This window comes from Mobula hypostoma, chromosome 21 (assembly GCF_963921235.1).
Source record: "Mobula hypostoma chromosome 21, sMobHyp1.1, whole genome shotgun sequence".
Taxonomy (NCBI): domain Eukaryota; kingdom Metazoa; phylum Chordata; class Chondrichthyes; order Myliobatiformes; family Myliobatidae; genus Mobula; species Mobula hypostoma.
The window spans coordinates 47,715,330-47,734,744 of NC_086117.1; the positions used below are offsets into that span (position 1 = coordinate 47,715,330).

Below are 19,415 nucleotides of genomic sequence, written 5' to 3' on the forward strand. Positions count from 1 at the left end.
AAATCTTAAATACTAAAAATATTAAAAATAGTAAAAATTAGCATTCAGTACTGTGATCCCCTCCAAGCTGATCAGGGTATCAGCTCATCCCTCTGCAATTGAACCTTGGACTTTCTGACTAACAGACCCCAATCAGTTAAGTTCGACAACCACTCCTCCTCCACTCTCGCCCTGAACACTGGCGTGCCTCAAGGCTGTGTGCTGAGCCCTCTTCTGTACTCCCTTTTCACCTATGACTGCGTTCCTGTACATGGTTCTAACTCCATAATCAAGTTCGCAGACGACACCATGGTGGTTGGTCTGATCAGAGGGGATGGTGAGATGGCCTATAGGGACGAGGTCCAGCACCTGACCACGTGATGTGCCGACAACAACCTGGCCCTTAACACCCAGAAGACCAAGGAGATCATTGTGGACTTCAGGCATGCCAGGAGTCACACTCACGTCTCCATCCACATTAACAGAACTGTAGTGGAGCGTGTATCAAGCTTCAAATTCCTTGATGTCCACATTTCCGAGGATCTCACCTGGTCCCTGAGCTCTTCCATCCTGATCAAAAAGGCGCAACAGGGCCTTTATTTCCTGCGGAGCATGAAGAAAGCTCACCTCTGTCCCAGGATACTGACCGACTTTTACCACTGTACCACTGAGAGCATACTCACTAACTGTATCTCAGTGTGGTATGGCAATTGTCCCGTATCGGACCACAAAGCACTCCAGTGTGTGGTGAAAGCTGCCCAGTGGATATTCGGCACCCAATTGTCCACCATTGAGAACATCTACAATAAACGCTACCTGGGCAGGGCAAAAAGTATTATCAAGGATGCATCTCACCCTAACCATGACCTTTTTACTCTCCTCCCATCCGGTAGGTGCTACAGGAGCCTCCGCTCCCACACCAGCAGACACAGGAAGAGCTTCTTCCCTGAGGCTGTGACCCTGTTGAACCTCACATCACAGCGCTAAGCAGTATTGCATCCGTATTGTACTGTCTCAGTACTTTTATATTTGTGTGCTGTAGCACTTTTTTATTCGCAGTTATTTTGTAAATAACACTATTCTTTGCATTTCTGGTCAGATGCTAAATGCACTTCATTGGCTTTGTATCTGTACTCGGTACAATGACAATAAAGTTGAATCTAATCTAATCTAATGATAGTGCCATTGAGCAGGAAATTGGGAGCTTAGATTGGGAACGGATGTTCTCAGGCATATGTACAATGGAACTGTGGAGGTTGTTTAGGGAGCATTTGCGTGAAGTTCTGGAAAGGCTAGTCCCGTTAAGGCAAGGAAAGGATGGTAAGGTGAAGGACCATGTTTGACAAGACAGGTGGAATATTTATTCAAGCAGAAATATGCATACTTCAGGTTTAGAAAGCAAAGATCAGACAAGGCTTTAGAGAGTTACAAGTTTGCCAGGAAGGAGGTTAAGAAGGGACTGAGGAAAGTTGAAGGGGTCATGAGAAGGCCTTGCCCAGTAGGATTAAGGAAAACCCCAAGGTGTTCTACACACGTGAAGAACAGGTGTATAACTGGATCGAGGGCAGGGGCGATCAGGGATGGAAGAGGAAACGTGCCTGGAGCTGGAGGAGGTTGGGGAGGTCCTTAATGAATATTTTGTTTCAGTATTTGACAGTCAGAGGGACTTTGACAAATGCGAGGTCAGCGTAGAACAGGCTGATATGCTGGAACATATCAACACTAAGAAAGAGGATGGACCAGAACTTTTGATAAACTTTAGGATATAAAAGTCTCTGGAGACAGATGGAATATACCCCAGCTACTATAGGAAGTGAGGGAAGTGATTGCTGCGGCTTTGGTGATGATTTTTGTGACCTCACTGGCCACAGGAGTAGTGCCAGAAAATTGGAGGATGGCAAATGTTATTCTTTTGTTCAAGAAAGGTAATGGGGAAACCCTGGGAATTATAATCTAGTGAGTCTTACATCAGTGAGAGGTAGACTATAGCGGATGATTCTTGGAGGCAGGACTTCTGAACATTTGGAGAAGTATAATCTGATTAAGAATAATGAGCATGGATTTGAGAGGGGCTGGACAAGCCTTATGACCCTGATTCGCTTTTTGAAGGAAGTGACAAAACAAATTGATGAAGGAAGTGCGGTGGATGTGGTGTATATGGATTTTGGAAAGGGAATTGACTAGGTTCCTCATGGTAGGCATGGTAGAAAGTCAGGAGGCCTGGAAACCAAGGAGAATAGGCTGCATCGATTTGGAATTGGCTTGCCCACCGCACACAGAGGGTGGTAGTAGATGGAATGTATTCTACCTGGAGGTCTCTCACTAGCAGTGTTTTTCAGGGATCTGTTCTGGGAACCCCTGCTCTTTGTGATTTTTATAAATGACTTAGTGAAGGGCGGATTAGTAAACGTGAAGATAGCATGAAGGATGGTGGGTGTTGAGAATGGTGTAGAAGGTTGCTGTAGGTTGCAATGGAACATAGAAAGGATGCAGATCTGGGCTGAAAATGGCAGATGGAGTTCAATCCAGAAAAGTGTGAAGTGATGCTCTTTACACGGTCATATTGGAGGTAGAGTACAAGGTACAGGGACAGATGGATCTGTACCTTCATATTTCATCTTCATTTTTCTCCTTACTGTTTTTTTATTTGTCTTCTGTTGGTTTTAAAAGCATCCCAATTCTCCAGCTTCTCAGTAATTTTTGCTATATTGTATGCTGTCTCTTTTGCTTTTCTGCTGTCTTTGATGGCTCTGGATAGCTGCAGTTACCTCATCCTCCCTTTAGAATATAAATACATGGAATGCTTGTAAGGACATTGGGGACATTGAAGAGACTCTTAGATAGGGACATGGATGAATGAAAAATGGAGGCTTATGGGAGAAAAGGGTTAAGTTGACCTTAGTTAAAAGTTGAGCACAACATCGTATGCCAAAGGGCCTGCACTGGATTGTACTGTTCTATGTTCTATGAAACCTGTATCCTTGGAGTTTGAAGGCAATGGCCACAGTGACAATGGACTCTCTGCTTTTCACCTCTCAAATTTTCATTGATTTTAGCCTGGTTTCCTCCGAATTAAAGTAACACAAGGGAGAGAGAGAGAAAAGGAAAACTGGGAATAATAACAACCCACACAAAATGCTGGAGGATCTCGGCAGGTCAGATAGCATCAATGGAAATGAATGAACAGTCGACATTTTGAGTCAAGACCCTCCAAGAGGGTGGAAGTGATGGACAAAGAAGCCAGTAGGTAGGGGAAGGGGAAGGAGCAGAGGTTAGCAGGTGATAGATGAAATCAGGTGACGGGGAGGGGTGGGGCACCAGAGAGAGGTGAAGGGAAGATAAAGGAGAAAATAAGGGGTAAGAGGGGGAGCCAGAATGGGGAATGGAAGAAGGGAGGAGTGAGGAGAAATTACTGGAAGTTAGAAAAATTGATGTTCATGTCGTCAAGTTAGAGGAAACCCAGATGGAAAATGTGGTGTTGCTCCTCCAACCAGAGAGCAGTCTCATCATGGCTGAAGAGGAGGCCATGGACTGATATGTCAGAATGGGAATGGGAAGTAGAATTAAAATGGGTGGCCACCAGGAAAACCTGCCTCCCAGCTTCTCAATTCATCCCTTCTTATTCTAGCTTCTTCCCTCTACCTGATATCAGGGTAATGTCAAAGTTCCTCCAACACTGCATGTGTTTTTCTCCACAGAATCTCTGGTGTTTACAGCTAAAAATAATAAACCAGTTAACTTGACATGAGTGTTATGGAAATGTTGGAATCGATAACTGAGGAAGTGGAAACAAAAAACATGGAAAATAATTATAGAATTGAGCAGAGTCAGCCTGAATCTATGAAAAAAGATCATGTTTGACAATTCACTGAAACCTGAAATTGTTGAAGTAAACAAGGATAAATCAATTGTGGTATATTCAGACTTTCAGGATGAGAACAACAGAAACTAGGAGCAGGTGTAGACCACCTGGCACTTTAAGCCTGTCCCGGTATTCACTGTGACCATGGCTGATGCTGGCCTCAATTCCTCTTCTATTCCCATTCCCCATATCTTCAATTAGATAACAACTAGTGCTAAAATGCTGGCACGGTGTTTATTAATGGAAAGAACACAAAGAGAAGAAATAAATCACGTGGGAGTTGGGACAAATGGAGTGGTATAGGGATCTGTGGCAAGGTGCTAGCTGTTCTCAGTCTCATTCGCTGGTTTAGAGGAGTGGACAAAGTACAGTATATTTCACTTTGGTTTGTCTCTCATGACAGTGAGCATTGTGACAGACTTCAGATGGCTATGGTTAGGCAAAATGTGGATGAAGTTAACCAAAAGAGAATATTACTACTTATGTGGAAAAAATTTTATGGTCCACCTTGATAGAGAAATAGAATAATTTTTAAATGGAGAATGTACAAAATTTGTTGCCATTGAGGAAAAGAAACATCTTTGCCATTGGGGAAAAAAAACCTGGATTTCCTTGTGTACAAAAAACTAAGTGTTAATATACAGCGGGGGTTCCCAGCCTGGGGTCTGTGGACACTTTGCCTAATGGTATTGGTCTATGACATAAAAAAGGCTGGGATTTTTGATATACAGCTTCAACATTCAATTGGAAAAGCAAACTGTATTGCAAGATGTGTTGAGACGTCGTGCTCCATTTATTTAGATCATTAGTAAGACCCTTCCTGAAATATAGTCATAGTCATAGTCATACTTTACTGATCCCGGGGGAAATTGGTTTTCGTTACAGTTGCACCATAAATAATAAATAGTAATAGAACCATAAATAGTTAAATAGTAATATGTAAATTATGAAATAAGTCCAGGACCAGCCTATTGGCTCAGGGTGTCTGACCCTCCAAGGGAGGAGTTGTAAAGTTTGATGGCCACAGGCAGGAATGACTTTCTATGACGCTCTGTGCTGCATCTCGGTGGAATGAGTCTCTGGCTGAATGTACTCCTGTGCCCACCCAGTACATTATGTAGTGGATGGGAGACATTGTCCAAGATGGCATGCAACTTAGACAGCATCCTCTTTTCAGACGCCACCGTGAGAGAGTCCAGTTCCATCCCCACAACATCACTGGCCTTACGAATGAGTTTGTTGATTCTGTTGGTGTCTGCTACCCTCAGCCTGCTGCCCCAGCACACAATAGCAAACATAATAGCACTGGCCACCACAGACTCGTAGAACATCCTCAGCATCGTCCGGCAGATGTTAAAGGACCTCAGTCTCCTCAGGAAATAGAGACGGATCTGACCCTTCTTGTAGACAGCCTCAGTGTTCTTTGACCAGTCCAGTTTATTGTCAATTCCTATCCCCAGGTATTTGTAATCCTCCACCATGTCCACACTGACCCCCTGGATGGAAACAGGGGTCACCGGTACCTTAGCTCTCCTCAGGTCTACCACCAGCTCCTTAGTCTTTTTCACATTAAGCTGCAATTAATTTTAATTGGGTATAGAAAAAATTCTATTGGGTATAGAAGAGATTCTGCAGATGCTGGAAACCCTGACGAAGGGTCTCAGCCCAAGGCATCAAATATCCATTGTTGCAGCCTAACCTGCTGAGCTCCTCCAGTGTGTGTGTGTGTGTGTGTGTGTGTGTGTGTGTGTGTGTGTGTGTGTGTGTGTGTGTGTGTGTGTGTGTGTGTGTGTGTGTGTGTGTGTGTGTGTGTGTGTGTGTGTCTGTGTCTGTGTGTGTGTGTGTGTGTGTGTGTGTGTGTGTGTGTGTGTGTTGCTGAAGTATTAGGTAGCTGGGTATAGAGTGCAATAGAGAGATCATCACAAAGTTTCACCAGACTGATGGTCAGGATTGTGAGTTTGTTGTATGACCAGGGATGAAGACGAGCAGGTCTGTGCTCTCTTAATCTTAGAAGGCTGAGAGGCGATCTCAGTGAATATTTGGAATTCTTGACTACAGAGGATTGTGGAGGTTCATCCACTAAATGTATTCAAGACCGAGAACAACAGTTTTTTTTTAGAGATTGAGGGAGGTAGGGTATTTGAGAAAGTGATGCTTTGTTTAAAGAGTCTTAGTGCCTGGCGGAGCAATTACACAGGGGCTGGTTGGGTCCTTTCTGCTAATATTTCTAATGTTTTTATAAATCGGATATTTATGGTAAGGATAGATAAAGTTGGCTCTTGGTTATATTTGTAGCATGTGACAAGGGGTTAGGGTAAAAAGTACATTTGGTACTCCAAATGTAAGTCCTTCAAGCAAAGAGAGATCACCCAGCGGAAGAAATTACAAAGCCCTAAAATGATACAAGTAAATGGTCCTTGCAGTGCCTCACTCTTATGACTGAATAGCTGTCAACCCTGTGATTATCTTTTGCTCTTGCAAATAAAATTGAAAAGAAACAGGCATTGCGTGTCTGTCAATGAAAATTAACCCATAGGTTCACTCGTTCACAATTTTTAACATAGAAACTTTAGCTTGTGAAGCATCTTTTGTGGATCAGTATGCTTGCCATGTTGTAATTAAGTGAAAGAAGTCTTCATGAATATTTAAACTGTGTTTGTTTTCTAAGGCAGAAATTACCAAAAACATATTTCAAACAGACATACTTTTTATTAAATCAAGTAACACTAAAATGCAGATGTGATGGCTCTGGGCCTTAAATGTACATACACACACACACACACACACACACACACGCACACACTCTCTCTCTCTCACACACACACACTCTCATACACACACACACACACTGACACACTCACACACACACTCACACACTCACACTCACCCTCACACACCAGTTCAAAGTTCAAAGTAAATTTATTGTCAAAATATACATATGCTACCATATACTACCCTGGGATCAATTTTCTTAAAAACATTCACAGTAGCACAAAGAAATTCAATGGAATCAATGAAAAACTACAGAGACTGACAAACAATCAATGTGCAAAAGAGGGCAAACAGAGCAAATATAAAAATACATAAATATAAGTAGATTAATAGATTCATCAATAAATAAATGGGTTAATAAATAGATCACTCAATCATTTTGACAACGTGAGTTGTAGACTTCTTGAAAGTGAGTCCATAGGTCGTGGAGTTAGTTCAGTGTTGAGGTGAGTGAAGTTATCCACACTGGTTCAAAGCCTGATGGTTGAAGGGTGGTAACTGTTCCTCAAGGATCTAAGTCTCCTGTACCTCCTTCCTGATGGCAGCAGCAAAAAGAGATCATTACACTTACAGCATGTAACTTCCATTTTGAGGATGTATCTTTGGGTCCGCTGAATGATCTGACGTTTTTGCAATCTCTTGGGGAATTCAGCAAGGTTGGGAGCAGAGTGTGCGTCTGTCCTTTCCCAACGCCGTGGCTGGCTTACTCCGCGCCGATTAAAATGTTGAGCAAGATTGAAATTGACAAGGACGAGAGTGGAAGACGAGCGGGTGTTTAGCACCGTCCTGCCTGTCTCCCTCTCACTGCTGCCAGAGCAAGGTGCAGGAGTCTTGTCTCCCATGCTGGAAGCTTCGGTGGCATTGGCAGCGTCACTCGTGGCCGTGGAGCTCTTACTCGGGGGACTCCGTGGCTTGATGTTTAACTTCCTGAATGCTAAATGCACTCCGCGGCTGTGGACTTGCTTTGAGGCTCATGTTCCATGTCTTTAGGTTTAACTTCTTTACTATTTGCGGGATTTGATCAAGGTGATTCGGTGCAGAACTGTCTCTCCAGCTGTGGAATGCAGTCAGCAACACAGCGCTAAACTGAACTAACTCAGTGGCTGTGGCTCCTGGTCCGTTAAGGGAAAACTCCATGGTTTGATGTTTAATAACCTGTGTGTTATTTGCTCATGTTTTGCTGATTGCGTGATTTGTTCTTTTTTCACTCATTTGGCATTTGATGTTTTCTTTAAATGGGTTCCATGGTGTTTCTTTGTTTTGTGGCTGCCCACAGGTGGACAAATCTCAGGGTTACTAGTCCAGTAACTTTATTATTAATTTTCCGTTGTAAAAGGTAATAATTCCCCTGAAATTAGGACCTCTGAATACTACCATAGAAATTATTATATTCCAGAAAAGTCTTCTGCATTGCAATTTGAAACTGCTCACTGAGTTCTATCTGAGCACATAAGATACTCATTCAAAGCTGAATTTTAAGGTGGAAGAAAATGTACAGAATATAAAAAATATGAATGACAGGGGAATGAGGGACTAATATTTTATTTTGAATCTCCCACTCAGGTTGTTGTCAATTTTAAACTCTTTGGGGGATGATTTAAAATTGTCCTGTGATCACTGTAGAAGAAAACCTTACCCCAATTCTAAAGGGGTTAAAATACAGCAAACACCAGTAACTTACATATGTATAAATGCAACACATGGCATTCACGTACATGCAGCAAGTACACAATTTATGAAAAGACAATGAATAAGTCAGCAGAGGAACACAATGAGCTGCAATTTTACAACATGGGACTGAATTACAAGCTAAATGCCAAGTTCAGGACATTAAATGAGATGCCGTGAATTTAATCTTCACAAATATTTGTCACTCTATTGTACACTTCACCACTACTTTGAAGAACTTGCACATAAAATGGTCATCAAACTTGCAACAAACACTTAAGTCCTGTAACTATTAGTGCAAATGCCCTCTTAATAATGTGCTCATTGATAATAACTGGGAATCTTCCCTAGATTATGTAATTTATACTTGGAGAAACGCTGTTGGAGAATCTTTAAATAAAGCACAATTATTGAATTTTGAAGATCTTGACGTTGAATTAACGCACACTAACTCACCTTCTTCCTCAGTTCCTTCCCCATTTATTGGTGCCCATGCTCCCAGGCTCCTCAGTACCATTGCTTCAACTTCAGCTCAAGCATCAGGCCCAGGAAATGCCATTGGGTAGAGGGGTGTAGAGGCAGAAGGATCTGAACTGAGGGAGTCAGGCTGGGTAGACAGACCAATAAGGTACTGTACCTTGACAATGGTCATCGGTAGTGCTTTTCAGCAGTTTGACCCAGGCAATCAATCCTGGAAGCTGGAGTCATCAGCAGAGGGTAGATATAGTTTGGAGGTAAGGGCAGGCTTATGGCATTAAAGCCATGGGTGGATCCCTCAAACTCTAGAACACACTAATGTGGTGTCTGTTAGAAAATAGCTAGAACATCCTGACTGGCTGCATCAGGCCTGGTATGGGAACTGTACTTCTCTCAATGGCAGGACTCTGCAGAGAGTGGTGCGGACAGCCCAGCGCATCTGTAGATGTGAACTTTCCACTATTCAGGACATTTACAAAGGCAGGTGTGTAAAAAGGGCCCAAAGGATCATTGGGGACCCGAGTCACCCCAACCACAAACTGTTCCAGCTGCTACCATCCGGGAAACAGTACCTCAGCATAAAAGCCAGGACCAACAGGCTCTGGGACAGCTTCTTCCACCAGGTCATCAGACCGGTTAATTCATGCTGGCACAACTGTATTTCTATGTTATCTTGGCTGTCCTGTTGCACATAATATTTATTATAAATTACTATAAATTGCACATTGCACATTTAGACAGAGATGTAACGTAAAGATTTTTACTCCTCGTGTATATGAAGGATGTAAGTAATAAAGTCAATTCAATTCAATTCCATTCTATTCTTTTTTGAACAGAATCTATTAGCTGCTTTAAGGAGCCCTGATTATGAAGTTCACTATCCGAAAGGATCTTGGTATTCCATAATCTAAGCAAGCCAATAAAACCAGGACTCAAGTGTGAAATGAGTGTAGAACTTCTGTTTTCAATATTTCCAACAAAACAAATTCAAGTTAAGGCAATAGCCCTCTTGATGATAATCTGGTTCCATATTTAAATTAAGTAATAAGTGAAATATTATTGAAATTACATTGGTTTTTGCCTCTAAAATGGGTCCAGTATTATTGCATTTGGACCCTGGTGTGAAGCAAGAGACACTCGTTTGTGAAAAGCCACTTGTTCAGCTCCAGTGATAATGTTCCGTGCCTAACATGGTAAATGATCCGTTTTACACAGTGATTGATGCACCAAGCCAAGTGGAAGTGAACAAGGTCACAGACACAACTGCTCACATCACCTGGCGCAACCCAGCGGCACACATTGAGGGAATCAGCCTGTTCTACGGGACTATAGGCGGCGAGAAGGCAGTGGTCGACCTTCCTGACATTGAGACAACCTATTCCATTGCTGAGCTTCAACCTGACACCGAATATGAAGTGTCGCTGGTTTCCAAACGTGGGGATATGAAGAGTGTTCCAGCCACCAACACATTCACAACAGGCAAGTCCATATTTTCAAAATAATGAGGTTATTTGTTGCAATTGTTCATAGCATTTTTCTTCTAGTAAATAACCATAATTCTGTAAGATTCAAAGTCATAAAAGAAAGGATTAAGGTAGGTTCTCAAGTAAAGGTCCTAAATTCTGGGAAGGCCAAGTTCAAAAGCATGAGAGAGGACCTGGTGGAAGTAGATTGGGAGAAGATGTATGTGGTAAAATCGACATCTGACAAGACTTTCTCTTTTCAAAGAAAGTTGAAAGCACATGGGTAGTATTTTCCAGTCAGGGTGAAAAGCAAAGATGGCAAGATTAGGCAGCCTTGGTTGACAAATATTATTGCATGTTTGATCAGAAAAAAAGAGAAAATATATGACATGTATAGGCAATGGGAATATAGAGAGCAAAGCAGAGAATTTAAGAAAGAGATTAGGAAGACAAGAGGGAGCCATAGCAAGTCGGATTAAGGGATTAAGTGTATCAGGAGCAATAAGGCTGCCAGGGAAAGAGTTTCCTGAAGGTCCAAAGGGGTAATCTGTATGCAAAGCCAGGGGGTGTGGGTGAGGACATAATGAATACTGTATTCACCAAAGAAAAGGATGTGGAAGATTATGAGTTCAAAGAGGGGTACATCATGTCAATATGAACAGGGTGGGGGTGCTAGATATTTTGGAACGCAGAGTAGATAGATCTTAGGACTGAATGAGATCTATCCAAGGATACTATGGAAAGCAAGTGAGGAGATTACTGAGACCCTAAAGGAAAATATGCACCTTTGTTATCCATCGAGGCTGGAGGATACTGAACGTTGTTCTTTTGTTTAAGTAGGGTACCAGGGTAAACTAGTTAACTACAGCCAGTGAGCCTGATGACAGTGGTAGGCACGTTATAGGGAAAATTCTAAACCAGGGATTCCCATCCCAACCTTTTTTATGCCATAGACCAACTACAATGAGCAAGGGGTCCATGGACCCCAGATTGGGCAGCTGTGTTCTAAAGGATTGTCAACCCAGATGGAGATATCATTAAGGTTCTCAAGACCTTCAACTCAGCCTCTGGCTGCCTATTCATCTTCAGTTTCACCTGATAACCTAGTGTGGAACGTGTTATGACTGCTAGGGTGCAGAACTTGATTGTGTAATCAGCCACGCTATGCCTACCCTGACGAAGGTGGAGGAGTCGGCTGGCCAGCTCTCGTCCTCTGACTGGGTAGTCAGACTCTCTTCACCTCCCTGCTGAAGACGGTTACATCTGCACAACCAGGAGAGTTCTTTTCCCAGAGTGCGGTAGACCAGACAAGAGCTTTGCCAGAGAGGAGAGAAATTACATAGGCTATTTTGCAGAGGGGAGCTTGGTGGATTGCAGTCCAAAAGCCAGTGAACACTGGGTAAGAAACCCTCTACACGTCCCTGGGTTGCCACCAAATCAGTCAGCACCAGTTGATTCAGGATGCCACCATGGGAATCATGGGGAACCGGAAAAGGACAAGCAGGTGACACCTCTATTTTGGCTGGAGACTCAAGAGCAGGGATTTGCACGTTCAGCTGCATGGTCTTGATGAGTGCCGATGATGATAGGATGGTCCAGATCTGCGCATGTACTCACATCTACCCATTGTGACTTCCTGGCTGGCAAGCACTGATTGGAGATGCTCAAATTCTACTGGGTCCATGAATGACTCAGTCTAGCTGTAGCAGGGGTGTTCGCCAGGCTGGGTCTGAAATGGGGTTGTTATGGTATTTTCCATCCAATCCTCTAACTAACAAATCCCCTATCACCACAGTGTGCCTTCTCTCCCCCCTTCCCCTATGTGTCACAGAGCCAGACTCGGTTCCAAAGGCCCAACCACTGCAACTTTCCTCTGCTGAGTCAACCCCCAGAATACAATAGTATGCAGAAGTCTGAGACACCATAGCTACATGTACTGTATGTGCCGAGGACTCTGGCACACTCAGTCATGAGGAAAGGCTGAGTGAGCTGGGGCTTTTCGTTTTGGAGCAATGGAGGATAAGAGGCAACTCGATAGAGGTCTATAAGATTATGAGAGGTATAGATGAAAGGACAGCCAGCAATAACCAATACCAGAGGGCATCCATTTAAGGTGAGTGGAGGAAAGTTTCACTCGGAGAGTAGTAACTGCCTGGAGCACACCGTCAAGAGTGATGGTTGAGGCCAGTACATGGGGAGCATTTAAAAAACTTTTAAATAGGCACATAGATGAGAAAAAATGGAGGGTTATGGCTGTGCAGGAGGGAAATGTTAGAATGATCATGGAGCAAGTTAACTGTATACAGGTTGGTACGATGTTGTGGGCCAAAAGCCCCACACTGTACTGTGTTATTAAATCCGATGTTCTATGTCTGTGAATGTCAACTCTCAAAGCAAAATATAATTCAGATAATGCAGGAAACATGGCTTAATTGTGCAATTGCTTCAACACAATAAGGAGCACGTGAGATAATATCCAGGGAACAGGTGAAAGGTAAGTGGATTAAAAGGAACCTCTTATATGTTTCCATTGATGTTGTCTTAAAGAAGTAACTATTTTCTTAGATTAGAGCAAAGCCAGAAATTAAGATCCCTGGATTTACCTTGGGTTGGATGTAAACGCAGTAATGTATATGGCCATGAACCTCCACCCCATGGGTAGCACCACCCACACTGAGATGTCATGGCACTGTATGATACTCCACATCCAAAATCTGGTTCCATTAGGGACAGAGCAGTTGAACGGTAGCAGCAGAGTAGAATGTGCTGTCACTACTTCCCACAGTGCTTAGTTCAACCAACTATGACTAGATCGCTGGGGAACAGCATATGAGTAAAGACATTTAAGTGTATCTCAGCTTCCTTCAGAACTCCTTCAAATCTTCTTCCTTCCCTGTCTTTTTTATATCTAGACCTTGACCCTCCAAGGAACCTCCGAAATGTGTCTCAGACAGAGTACAGCATCACCTTGCAGTGGAAGAATAGCAGAGCAGGAGCCACAGATTACAAAGTGAAGTTTTCTCCGCTGGCAGGAGGAGAACATATGGAAACTACAGTCCAGAGAAGTACTCAACGAGCCACCACCATTAAGATTTCCGGTAATAATATTCTTCGCACTATATAAAACTGGTGTAAAATTCAGCACTTTAATATCTGCTGGCTTGCATTAAACAGAAAAACCAGGGTTAGCCTTCCCAGAGGTAAAATTCACTCCGTTGCACCAGGGAAATAAACTCACAGCCCAGCCTTCATTTAACCTTTTCTTCCAGAAAAATAATTGTATTGCTTTTTTGGTATTTGCCTTCCATCTTTACAGGGCTGGTGGTTTGGAATGAGTTGTTTCTGGAATACTTTGGGATAAAATAAGCTTTTCCTTGTATCACAATGTGAACTGAAGGCAGATCTACTTTGAAACTGATTTTTATCTCCATTCTGTTGGGCAAGTTCCTCCTACTAATTCTCTCTCAGATAAGACCATTAGACCATATGATGTAGGAGCAGAATTAGGCTGTTGAGCCTATCCAATAATGTCTGCTATTTCATTATGGCTGACCCATTTTCCTTCTCAGCCCCAATCTCCTGTCTTCTCCCCCAATCTCCTGTCTTCTCCCCATATTCCTTCAGGACCTGAATAGTTGAGAATCTATCAACCTCTGCCTTAAATATACTCAAAGACTTAGCCTCCACAGCCACCCGTGGAAATGAATTCCACAGATTCACCATTCTCCGGCTAGAAAAAATCCTCTCATCTCCATTCTAAAAGGAAGTCCCTCTATTCTGAGGCTGTGTACTCTGGTCTTAAACTCCCCCCAACATAGGAAGCATCCTCTCCACATCCAATCTATCGAGGCCTTTCAACGTTTGATAGGTTTCAATGAGGTCACCCTTCTTTCTTCTGAATTTCAGTGTGTCCAGGCCCAGAGCCATAAAACATTTCTCATATGATAGGTCTTTCAATCCTGAAATCATTTTCGTGAACTCCTTTGAACTTTCTCCAATGCCAGCATATCATTTCTTAGATTAGAGGCCCAAAACTGCTCACAATACTCCAAGTGAGGCCTTACCAGTGCTTTATAAAGCCTCAACTTAACATCTTTACTTTTATATTCTAATCCTCTCAAAATGAATGCTAATATCACAATTGCCTTGCTCACCACCAACTCAACTTGCAAGTAACCTTTATGAAATCCTGTACAAGGTCTACCAGGACCCCTTGCACCTCAGAGTTTAGAATTTTCTCCCCAGTTAGGAGTTAATATACGCTTTTATTTCTTCCACAAATCTGAAACCCTGCCCCCTGTAGCAGTTCCTCAGCCATGAATCCTTCTGCCAAATCAACCTATTCTTACCCTCACTGGTGCGTGGATGTTCTTAGAATTTAATCAACTGAATCAGTTTGCATCAGCCGCTTGAGGGATTCATAGATGTTTCTCCAAACTTAATGGAGCCTAAATGGAGCAGCGTTCCCAAACTCTAATTTAAATTCAGCGGGTGGAGCTGCTACCCCTCATCTCCAGTAACCTCGATTCAATCCTGTCCCCCGGTGCTGCCTGTGTGGAGGATGTCTGTTCTCCCTCTGACAAACTAGCTTTCTGCAAATCCTCTGGTTTCCTCCAGATCCTCCCCCATCACTAAGACATGCAGCTTGGTAGGCTCTTGGATTTCTGAAAGTTGCCTCCGGTGTCAGTGGAATTGGGTGGAATTTATTGGGCATGGGAGAGAGAACAAGTTAGAAAGAAGTCATGAGAACTGGATTGCTCTGGAAAATGGCAGACTGAATAGATCAATGGCTTCCTTCAATGTGATAATGAAAAATGTAAAGCAGGGAAACATGCCACTAACACTGTTATATCAATGATTTTATCCTGAAGGTATCAAAATTAAGATAAAATTTAGCAGAAACTAAAACGTGAATAGAAATACAATAAGTGCTGAAACATTCATTCCAGTTTGACCATTCCAGGACTCCCCTCCATTTGAATTCTGTTGTATTTCATCATTAGAACTTAAACAAGAGCAATCTTCTCCAGTATTATTGTTATGCATAATGACTGATTAAATGCAAACCATTTTATTATTCAGATCTTCTGCCGGGTACAGAATATGGATTTGGAGTTAGTGCCATTAAGGACAACAGAGAGAGTGCCCCTGCTACTATCAACGTGGCAACTGGTAAGACTCTGGTCTCCAATGCTGTAAACTGAGCTGACTGAACGTTGTACAGTAACACAGATTATGTGGTTGGAGTGGATAATCTGGGTAAATGTTGACACTGGCAAGTTCTATAAACTTGTCCCATGCATTAGGGTTCCTGAAATTCATTTCAAGTTGCTGACATCACCTCAATACAAGAGACGCTCATCGGGATCAATCCTTGTAAGGAGGGAACTTCAACGGTTGTTAGCCCTGCACATTTATCATCACAGGCTCTGAGCAAACAGATTGTGTGTTAGCTTTCCTCTTTCTCAACTTCGTGGCTGAAACATAAGCGCAGCGCAGTTCAAACAAAAAAAACTGGACAGAAAGGCAGGTAAAATAATTTCTTTTTATCGATCTCACTGTTCCTGCTATGCTGAATAACCAAAGTACAAACTTTTAAATATTACAGTAAGCTCCCTAGTATCTTTATAAATCCCCCTCAAATAGGTTATATTACTTACTGCTTCTATTAAAACTTCTTCTAAATAAATGATCCCAATCTCTTTAATTTTCTTTCACAAAGTAGATTCTCAAGGCTCCTAAATCACTTTTGTACCTTCTGGGGGTTATAACATTCTTCACAGACATTACCAAATCTTATCCTCATCTTCCTCAAGGGAATCTGGCTACAACAGACATAAATCACTGCTCAAAGCAGGATCAGAATCAAGGGTCAAGAGACCATCTCCCCCGGTCACTAGCTGCTGCAAATTGTTGATAGACATGACTTACATGATGGAGTTCAATGTGGGAAAGTGTGAACTGATTCACTTTGGAAGGTCAAATTTGAAGGCAGAATACAGGGTTAATGGTAGGAATCTTTGCAGTGTGGGATCCACATCCATAAATCCCTTAAAGTTGTCATGGAACTTGATAGTGTTGTTAAGAAGGTGTATGGTGTATTGGCCTTCACTAGTTGGGGGACTGAGTTCAAAGGCTGCGAGGTAATGTTGCAGCTCGATAAAGCTCTGGTTAAGCTGCTCTTGGAATATTGTGTTTATTTCTGGTCGCCCAATTCCAGGAAGGGTGTGGAAGATTTTAGAGACATTGCAGAAGATACTCACAGGATGGTGCCTGGATTGGTGAGTGTGCCTTATGAGGATAGATTGAGTGAGCTAGGGCTTTCCTCTTTGGAGCAAAGGAAGATGAGATGTGACCTGATAGAGATGTACAAGATAATAAGAGGCATAGATTGAGTAGACTATAGATCTAGAGACTTCTTCCCAGAGAAGAAATGGCTAATACAAGGAGGCATAATTTTAAGGTGATTGGAGGAAAGTATAGGGGGAATTTCAGAAGAAAATGTTTTACACAGAGAATGCTGAGTGTGTGGAACCTGCTGTCAGGGTTGGAGGTAGAGGCAGATACATTGGGGATATTTAGGAAGCTCTTAGATAGACACATGGATAATAGAAAAATGGAGGGCTGTGTAGGAGAGAAGGGCTAGATTGGAAAGATTGGCACAACATTATCGGCTGAAGGACCTGTACTGTGCTGTAACTTTTCAAGTTTCTTCTTTCTGTCTGAGCTTTCAGAATTGCTCCAAGGGATGAATGTAAAAGTCTATAAACCTGTGAGAGGCATAGATAGGGCAGACAGCCAGAGTCTGTTGCCCACTAACATGCAGGCAGGCAAGGTGGTGGAAGCAGATGCAATAACCAAGGCATTTATACAGGTACATGAACAGACAAGGAACAAGGGGACATGGAAAACATGCAGGCAGATGGGATTAGTTAGTTTAGCACAATGGTCAGCATAAATGTGATGGGATGAAGGGCCTGATCCTATACTGTTCTATGATGTCAATGGAAACTATCAAATGGAACCTCTATTTTCTACTGTCTTAAAGAATAAAAAAAATGGTTTGAATAGTTTTAAAAGAGGAAACAGATGTTTAATACTTTTATGAGTGTAAGGCGTTGCAAAGCAACTTTGGAATGAATCTAATTCCACTTGGGAGGAAGATCCCTGTCAAGATTTCTACTATTGTCACGTGAGATTTATTGTGTCTGAGGGAGAAATAGGTACATTCCCCTTTTGCAGTGAACTCTGTTCAGTGTAATAAATACTAGAAAGGAATTGCCAGCCTGGAAGTTCAATTGGATCCTTTTGCTTTTGCAAAGCGGTATTACAGCTGGGCATTGATGTTGCCTAGTGCATTAATGAATAGCCATTATCCACCTTCTTACTACCCCAGTTCTAGACCCACAGGCCAGGTTGCAGTGGCTGGACGGAGGGCAACCACAAGCCTATTGCTTTGGGCCAGGATGTTGTAGAGAGGAAATTGGTCAGCTCAGACCTGGATCTGGGATCACAAGCTTTGTCAGAGGTGGGAGAGGCGAGAAAGGATTGGGATCAGTACCTTGAACTGAAGCGGTGTGGGACAAAGCTCAAAGAGAAGTGGGTGGGGTGATAGTGAAGAGAATGAGGGACCAAGTCTTGAGATGGGGGGCAGGGGGTTTACTAAGGGTGGGGGGAAGAGGTGGTTGGCCAAAAATCACACTGCATTTAGGACCAGCAATTAAATAAGTGATGGGGAGTTGGCATGGTGGTGGTGGATGGGGTAAATGAATGGAGTCGTGTATAGCTCCTAACAGATCCAAAAAAGGAGGAGTCAGAATAGGATCTGAGAACTGAAAGAATGCATCAGCAGGTACAGAAGGGTGGAGTTGGAATAGCCTGAAAAATCAAAGGTCAGAAAGGGTTTTACGCAACAGGATGTTGTCTTGGGGTAGACATTCACAAGGGCATATGGCTCAGAAGGACACAAGGAAACACAGGTCATACATGCCTGAAACCACTGTTCAGCTTTCTATGCAAAATAATGTGTAAATCATTACATTTTACTCCAGAAAATTTAAAGAAAATCTGTTTTCATTGCATAACACCAAAATAATTTTACGATTGATTTGTGATTGAAATTCTGCAATGCCAAAAGTTTATTTTAGTATGAGAACCCAGTTATTCAAAAGTTTTATAGCAGTGGATTGGTAAGGGGAGAAAGTAGGAGAATGGGGTTGGGGAAAAAGTCAGAGCAGATTTGATGGGCCAATTTGCCTTATTCTGCTCCAATTTCCCCCGGGATCAATAAAGTATGACTATGACTATGACAATCTCTTTGCCTTGTGGTCTTGTTTGCTTAAATGTCATTAATGCTAGTTAGTTCACAGGTACCTCATCTAAATCATAGGTCTTCAGGGTGGTGTTGCAGGTTAGTGAGTCTTAAGCCTTCCAAGGACAAGCACCAATCTTGTATATCTCTCTTTATTATTCGGAGTTACCAAAGCCAACTCTAAGTTTCGTTCTATTCATTGATACGAGCCTTTATGCCCCAGTCCTACCTGCACTGAAGGAGCTGGTGGCATCTTCCATCCTGAGTTGCTGCAGTTTACAAGACAGTGTAGTGGTGCCATTAGGTCAGGTGCTCCCAGGTTTGGCCCAGCAGAGTTGGGGCATACTTCCTGGCCAGGACGGTGTCACCGTGAACAGAATTTGCACTCTGCAGTGTTACCATTGTCCTTCAGCAAGATCCACTATTTCCACACAGAACCATGGAGCTGGTGTGAACTTCTGGCCCATGTGGCCCACTACCATATTGGACGGTAAATCCCGCCCCCCCAGTTTAGGCATCAAGGAAATGGGGTCACTCACACAGTTCTTACTTCCTGTCACCGCAGACTTGGATAGTCCGAAAGACCTGAGAGTGACCAAGACGACAGAGAACAGCATTACTGTGGAATGGAAACGGCCCCTGGCAGTAATTGACCGGTACTACATCATCTATATCTCATCGTCTGGTGAGAGGAATGAAGAAATAGTGCCTGCCGAGGCTGTGTCGTACATCCTGTCTGGCCTCCAACCTGCGGCTGAGTACACCATTATACTCATAGCACAGAGAGGTCAACTGAAGAGCAGTGCCTCCACCACCAGCGCCTCCACAGGTACGAATACACACTCCAGCAGTGTTTAGACCCCTTGCTGTTTGCTTCTTAATC

General features: G+C 42.8%; 1 protein-coding gene across 11 annotated transcripts in view; it reads left to right on the plus strand.

The window, feature by feature from the left end:
* tncb (tenascin Cb) overlaps window positions 1-19,415 on the plus strand; it is a 156,285-nt gene that overhangs the window by 67,492 nt on the left and 69,378 nt on the right. For all 11 annotated transcript variants that reach the window (XM_063073938.1, XM_063073939.1, XM_063073942.1 and 8 more), the window contains exons 7-10: window positions 9,974-10,237; window positions 13,134-13,319; window positions 15,304-15,393; window positions 19,098-19,361. In XM_063073938.1, the coding sequence (XP_062930008.1) occupies window positions 9,974-10,237; window positions 13,134-13,319; window positions 15,304-15,393; window positions 19,098-19,361 (804 nt within the window). The remainder of the gene's footprint in view (window positions 1-9,973; window positions 10,238-13,133; window positions 13,320-15,303; window positions 15,394-19,097; window positions 19,362-19,415) is intronic.